The sequence below is a fragment of the Eucalyptus grandis genome, chromosome 4 (assembly GCF_016545825.1).
Source record: "Eucalyptus grandis isolate ANBG69807.140 chromosome 4, ASM1654582v1, whole genome shotgun sequence".
Taxonomy (NCBI): Eukaryota; Viridiplantae; Streptophyta; class Magnoliopsida; order Myrtales; family Myrtaceae; genus Eucalyptus; species Eucalyptus grandis.
The window spans coordinates 33,910,658-33,918,487 of record NC_052615.1 but is presented as its reverse complement, the minus strand read 5'-3'; the positions used below and the strand labels follow the sequence as shown (position 1 = coordinate 33,918,487).

The following is a 7,830-nucleotide window of genomic DNA, read 5'->3' as shown; positions in this document are numbered from 1 at the left end:
GAGGGGTCTGAAGATGAGAACAATTCCCGATGGAGATGGGCAGCGGCCTCGTGGTCGGCAGCCATACGCTGCACTTAATCGTCTCTGCCTTTGACTCGAAGACCGCACGTGAACTCTCTCTTCCTCTCTGTCGTTCTCTCAACTCGTTCCGCAACTTGCTTTCGATTCCTCTACCTAGCTCTAGCAAACCCTACTTGTTTGCATGCAAGATAAGGCAGAGTTCGGTGGGGGCCAAGACCATCTTTTCTAGGTTAAAATCAGCAGCGCCGAAAGAAAAGAGAAGTGCCAACGTTGAAGCATTTGTCGCAACTCACTTCCCATCTCTAATGATTATTCAAGTTGAACTGTTACAAAACGAGCAAAATTCTAGCTAAGCATGCTAAAATTTGGAATACGAAATTGGCAAAGTATATGATATGGAAGCATGCAAGTAGATGGTTAAGCAAGTGGGCCATATTACCTGATATACCAATTTTGAAGTTTAAACCCAATAAACATAGGATTCTCTTTCCAAATTAGCTCAAGATGAGAAGTCAAGAATGCCGGCACCCTGGTTCACATAATGACAAGTTACCAAATTTGGAAACTCTAAAAAGAATTTCTTTGTTAGGGCAATATTTATAGGCTTGTGGTATGACCAATAACAAATAAGAGAAAATTACAAAAAAAATTAAATTTATTAAATTTGTGTCCAATTTAATAGTAAATGTTCCATTTTGATCAATTTATTAAACCTTTTGACGTTTGACCAATTTAATCCATTCAGTCGATTTTGCTCAGAAATCATTGACATGAATAACAGCCTTCTTATGTGACATATTACGTAAACAATTTTTTTTTCAAATTTATTTATTTATTTTTCCTTTTCTTTTGTTTTTATTTTCACTATGGCCAGCAAGGGTTGCAAAGCCCTCGCAGGTGGCTGCAATGGTCTTTGCAAGGCTCATTTCACCCACAGCCTCGATGACCTTGCCCAAATCTGGGCAAGGTCGGTTAAGGGCGGTGACCCGTGCCAGCCACAGTCAAAGAAAAGAAAAAGAGAGAGAAGAAAAGGAAAAAGAAAATAAATAATTCAAAAAATTGTTAAAGCAATTTGAAAGAAATTATCTACATTAGTACCAGCTATGCCACATAAGACGGCTACCGTCAACATCGAGAATTTCCTGCTAAAATTGGCTGAATGTGCTATATTGGCAAATTATTGATAGGTTTAAGAAATTTTTTAATAATTATATATAAATAAATAAGACATAGGAGGCAACAGAATGGCTGTTGTTAGCATCCTGATGATTATTCATAAGTGAAAACTAATAAAAAAAATTAAAAAAATAGTTAGTGGATATAGAGCTGAGACTTTTCTGTACTTGACTTAGTAAAACAATGTCAAGTGTTACTTACAATTATTATTAGTAAACTACACATGCGCGCGCACGAGGCTGGTGTCCCTATTATCATAATTCAGAAAATCTAGTTGATGATAAGTCCTCTATGTCCGGAAACAGAAGAGCAACTCATTTTCTATTGAATATTAGTTCTTGAAACAGTTTTTGAGATAAATAAATAAACAGAAAACATAGCGACCCTCGATTGGGGAGAGGGAAAAAGAGAGTAGTCATTTTTAAGCTTCCCCTTTTGGCACTGTGAATTCAAAAGTAGGACTCCATAAACTTTAAGCTAGTCTGGAAAAGGATGGTGAAAATGTGATAGATAATCAATTTAAGAATACTTAAAGTATTTGCGCCTGTCCAATTAACTATTATTATTATTATTATTATTATTATTATTATTATTATTATTATTATTATTAGTGACGAGAGTATAGTTTATTGTGACTTATTTATTCTCGCCTCGGCGCCGTTTCCTTTTTACTAATTTTTTAATGACGTCTGTCTTGAAATTCTATACTTTATTCTCTGGGATAAACCCCAACCACAAGATGCGTCTTTACGTTAAAAAAGCAAGCATCGTGTCAATTTTATATATAGAAGGCAGCTTGTCAAATTAGGAGGAAAAAAATAATAAACAAAGCGAGGAAGTTGAGTAAATTGTACGTCGGATTAACGTAGTAGTAGTACTCTCAAAATCCAAGTTCTTGCCAAAATCAATTAAAATGTTGGAGAAAACGCTACAAAAACAAAAGGGGCGTCAAATAGTTAATTCATTATAAAAGTATGCACTTCTTCTGCAACGTGCAAGGTTTACATTAGGAAAGATCGAACTCTAAGAGTTCATTAGAACTTTCTTAAACTAAAATTTCGTTTATTTCATAAAAAATAAATGATTAGAAAAATAATCACCTAGTTAATGAAAACTGTTTACATTACCAATAACGGTTTATATCTAAACATTTTCCTGAACAATGGAAATATTTTTCATTCATTCATTTTTTATAAGCAATACAAAAGATTAAACATTTTTAAAATATATATATTATAAAAATTCATTTTTCGTGGAACAAACGAAGCCTGATGTTAATTTAATGACTTGAATCACGTATGCCGATCACCTCTATTCTCTTTCGGTTTTTCATATTTCATACACAAATTTTTCAAAATTTAGCATATAAGTATAGGACAATAACCATTTGATTAACCTTTCAACAACTCTCCCAGTTAGACGCACCCATGAAGATCCTTGGTACCAATAAAGAGTTGCTCGGACGAAAAATGTTTATCAGCTGCATGGAGTTTCCAAGCCCTAATTGCTACTTGCTACTTTCGCATAATTAGATTTGACGATTTGCCACTCGTGCTTCCTAATCATCCTTCCCTCTCCCCACGCGCCATCTTGTCAAAGACGAAAGGCAATTCTCATCGCTAATTTTCAGCTTATCGTCGGCAACTTCCAGGTCAGAGTTGATAACGACCCCAAGCTTTTTCTTCTTTTTTCTTTGGTTGCCCTCCCAAGAGGAAGATAAGTCGCTTGGCCTTTGCCGCTACAACGGATCAAATGATGCCATCTAATCTCTACAAAAAGCCAAGACATTAATTATACGGCTGACTAATTTGTATTAAATGATCTTGGTTCCCATCAATTACTTAAGTAGACCCCTCAACCGGCCGCATTACCAGAGAGGGGAAAAAGTAAAATTTGTCGGAAATATAAATTAGAAGATTTAGTAAAGTACAAATTCAGTAAGATTGCGCCGGGTTATGCGGTTTTTCTGTGAAGATTGCTTTCTATTCGAAGGCGTTTATCAATCAACAAAATACAACCTTATGTACTCGAGATGGCGACATCATAAACGACCTGAAATAGCATTCACTTACCATTTGGTTATCTTTAATTTTTATCTTTTGGCCGCATCGTTATTTATAACAAGGATCTGTCAAGAAAAAAAAAAAAAAAAAAAAAACATCTGCGTCCACCTAGAGTAAAAAAAAAGTCAAAAAATTTAAGACAAACCCTAATCCAATGAGAAAGTTGCATCAATCTAGGATTCTTCCGAGCACGTGGTTGCTGGCAAGACGTTCCCTATTAATGCCTAATTTATAGGCTTTTTCGGGAGTACCAATTATAATTAAAGGCCGGCCACTAAGTCATATCTTACTTTTAAGATTGATAGATAGAAGCAAAAACAATTTTATAAGAGGCCTTTCTATGCAAATCTCCCACTGGGATAAATTATTAATCCACTGGTGGACTCTCAGAAAGGCAGACTTGGATAAACTTATATGATCTGTTCATTTAAATTTCTAATGTGAAAAAACGAACACAATAGGTACATATTATATTATTTGACCGATTCATATATCAACATTTTATAGCCCAGCAAAGCTTGCAAGATTAGCTTAACCTGTCAGACAATTTGTTTTTGGTCAATGCTGGCTATAAGCAAATTAACGTGATGGAAGTTATATTACATCATCACATCATATTTTCTAATGTTGCCATCAATGAAAAACAATATTTGATTTTAAACAAGGTGAGTCGATTAAGCTATTATGGCAAAGCAAATCGGCCGTCCCGAGTGGAGAATATACAAGGCAAGACCCACCCACTGCACCACCTTCCTCCACCAGCCAATTCGGACTTTCATTTGTTGGGAAGAACGGATTGGTTGACATGAATCACGATGAAGATGATCCAATGAGCGAGATTACGTTAGTTATATCACTTATTGTCAACTTTAAACATCTGCACAATAGTAGCAGCATGTTGCCTATGTGCGTACAATGCTAGAAAAGAAAAGGCAATGAAATTGAAATAAGAAAAAGAATTCCAAGATTAATAAAAAATTCCTCGCAAGTCTGTCCACCCTGACCCGGTCAACCTCGCAAAAGCACATATTAAAGTCCACACAAAAACCTTTGAAGGGGGAGGGGGCATCAATCATTTAACCCCATCCACACATGTGTTTCCTTTATTCAAGGGTTTATTTAGTCCGAGGCCAATATTATATGATTCGATTACATAGTCTCAAAAAAAATATATATTTATATATATATAAACAAAAGGTCTCTCCCTAAGCTTTATGGGCACGCGCATCTCTTGAGACGGAAAGGGAGAAAAAATTGAAAGTCTAATTCCGAAACTTCTCGGTTGTCTTTCACAACGAGCGGAAGAGAAGATTGGAATTCTGATTAGGGAAGAGGAATTTTTGCACCGCTATGAAGATGTATGTGTGGTAATGTGGCGTGGGGGAGCAGGGGTTCGTGTTTTTGTTCATGGGTAAATTAACATCTTCAATTTATTCGATGGAGGAGGCTCAAGGAGACGAGTAATTGAAGGTCTAGATTCAATTACAATACTGTGTAAAGAAAACCCTTAATTATTGAAACACCCTAATGTACTTTTTCAGAGAATTCTCATCTAATACAATGGAATTCAGAGAAACCTCTCACTCTCTCATCTATCACGGTCGTCATCATCACTTTCGCGACTCCGACCTATGTCACTCATCTTCAAGATTTATGTGCTATTTATATATACACGATCTCTCTTTAACCGGAGACTTAAACGTTTGGGTTGGACTTCCTAACATAGTATCATGGCCGAATTATCCTAGCTTTTTCCCTTGAGTGGGCACCATTTGTCAAATTTCCCCTATAGTTGCTTGCAAGGGGTGTGTTAAAGTATCCCACGGTACTTGTCTATGAGTTTATATACTCTTTATATAAATGTGATCTCCCTCCACCTACCTATAGATTAAACTCTTGGGTTGGAATTTTTTAACAAGAACAAAAGTAATTCCATGCCAAGGCAAAGTGCGAGAATTGAGCATAACATCGCCCGAACCCGTGATACAAGTTCAGTCATAGTAGCATGTGAAGAAAGCAATTTAAAAGATTTCTTGATCGGTTTAATACTTTAAGCTAGTAAAAATTCTCGATATCAAGCACTTGAAAAGAATCAGCATACTATTTGCACTTCTTCATAACTTGCATATGGTAACTTACAACGAGCTAGTCGTGTAAATTTATAGCTGCAAAAGTACTCTCAACTTGAGTAAAAGTAAAAGACAATGTTTAACTTGGACCTTTTCCGGAACTCTAGAAACACAACACACACACACACACACACAACAACCAAAAGAACGTATGAATGCGCGGCAGTCAAATTTGGAAAGAGGTGTGGTTTGACCAATCCGTGAGTGCATATCGAAAATATTGTCTCCACATCGACTTTCTCATCTAACTTCCAATAAAATCACATTTAACTTGAGCCTAATAGTCTTCCTTTAGTTCCATGATGGTTTGACTAATGACTTTTAACAAATGTTTTACATGTAAACACTGCTCTCTCTCTCTCTCTCTCTCTCTCTCTCTCTCCATTCACCTTTCAAATTCTTCGAGTTTAGTCAAGATTTTATTTTCCCCGAAATAAATGTCGAGATTGTTTCTATTTTTTTTTCTCTTTTAATCTTACACGCGCTAGCAACGAGAGTGTCTTCGTCATCTAGTGCATGTTCTTCTTCCTCTCTTAAAATAATATTAACAAAGCTAACGCCACTTGAAGTTTTTTTATTGTGTATACCTCAACTTTTGGGCTGTATGAGAAATGGCTCTTTCTTGAGGAACCTCTCTCTATCCTCTCCTCGCCTCTCTCTCTCTCTCTCTCTCTCTCTCTCTCTCTCTCTCTCCTCCCCTCTCTTTCTCTCTCTCTCTCCATCGTCTCCCTCACCTCTTCCTTTCCTTTTTCCTTCATCTGCACTCCATCTTCTTCTTCATCTCAATTCTCCTCCCTATCCTCTTCTTGCTTTTGACAGAGTTGTTTCATATCTGTTCTCGTTTTATATATACTCCATCTGTGTTGCAGTACTCAAATCAGTCCTTTTTTTCTCTCCTCAGTCACTTTCCTTTTCTCTTTACTTTATGTAATTATATCCCACTTATCTCACAATAAAATACCCAGAAGTGATTTTTTAAGGAAATTTTTCTTATAATAAAAGTTTTAAATAGTTTTTCTTGCTCCTTGTTTTCTGTTGTTTTTCCCTGTTGATGTGGGCATGGCCGGTTTGGATTTAGGCACTGCTTCTCGGTTCAACATCCACCAGCTTCAGAGACCCGATTTACACCTCCATAGCCAACAATCTGAATCAGATGACCACGAAGCGATCAGCAACAACCACAACCATCAATTCTCCGGCAGCGACCATCATGACGAAGGGGCGCACCAAACCCTAGAGCTTGGCGCTGTCAACACCGGCCATGGCACCGGCGACATCGTGGCCCGGCGGCCCCGTGGCCGGCCCCCTGGATCCAAGAACAAGCCGAAGCCGCCCGTGATCATAACCCGGGAGAGCGCCAACAGCCTCAGGGCCCACATTCTTGAGGTTGGGAACGGGTGCGATGTCTTCGACTGCATCGCTACCTATGCACGGCGGCGGCAGCGGGGAATCTGTGTGTTGAGCGGGACTGGGACGGTCACCAACGTGAGCCTGCGGCAGCCGGCCGCGGCCGGATCCGTCGTGACGCTCCACGGTCGGTTCGAGATTCTGTCACTGTCTGGCTCCTTCTTGCCCCCACCAGCTCCACCGGGCGCCACAAGCTTGACAATATTTCTGGCGGGGGGCCAAGGCCAAGTCGTGGGAGGGAGCGTGGTCGGCGAGCTCATCGCCTCCGGACCGGTCATTGTGATTGCGGCGTCCTTTACCAACGTTGCATACGAGAGACTGCCGCTAGAAGAGGAAGAACAGATCCAGATGCAGGCGGCGGCAGCAGCCGCGAGTGGTGGCCACAGCCCGTTTCCGGATCCCTCTTCAGGCCTTCCGTTCTTCAATTTGCCACTCGGTAACATGACCAACAACAACAGCAACGCTGTTCAGCTCCCAGTTGATGGGTGGGGTGGAAATTCAGGCCCTCGTCCTCCATTTTGAGGAAAAACGGAAGAAAGAAAAGATGTGTCGATTTGAAAGCTGCAGTGTGATCATCGATTGGTAAAGAGCTACGCTAATATCCAAGGTCAGAAAAAGTTCATAGATTTGTTAGTGCCATCATCATGGTTTGACGTTCTGATTCTGTTGATCTTTTTTAGCTTCTCTTTTGTCTGTAACTCCTTGAATTTGGTTCCTCTTTGGGTTCTGAAAATAGCCTTTTTTTCTCGATCACTATGTCGAAGTGCAAACTCCTTCACGAGAAATGGTTTGAGAATTAATTCAACTCTACTAATTATGTGTTTTAGCAGCTTTGTTGATTGTATTTGGAGACATTTTAGTTGCATTAAAATGTCAACCTTCGATTTCTATTACTAAATAATAAACGTCTGGTCAGGTGAATCTCCCGCTTATGTATCGAATGCACTTTTAAGTATTAACAAAATTACTGTCCGAATCTAGTTTAACTCTTATTGAATTTTCGGGACATGTCATTGCTTTGGCTGTGCATTGAT

The 7,830-nt window shown here is 38.8% G+C and overlaps 1 protein-coding gene across 1 annotated transcript; it reads left to right on the top strand.

Annotated features, from left to right (window-relative positions):
• Window positions 1–6,073: 6,073 nt before the first annotated feature.
• Window positions 6,074–7,625, top strand: LOC104442013 (AT-hook motif nuclear-localized protein 23). Its single transcript, XM_010055301.3, has one exon. It carries the CDS (start codon window positions 6,449–6,451, stop codon window positions 7,316–7,318), a length of 870 nt encoding a protein of 289 aa, XP_010053603.1. The 5' UTR covers window positions 6,074–6,448; the 3' UTR covers window positions 7,319–7,625.
• The last annotated feature ends 205 nt before the right edge of the window (window positions 7,626–7,830 follow it).

What these genes read in the sequence shown, in the direction of transcription:
- LOC104442013 (XM_010055301.3), top strand. Translation starts at nt 6,449, where the DNA reads ATGGCCGGTTTGGATTTAGGCACTGCTTCTCGGTTCAACATCCACCAG.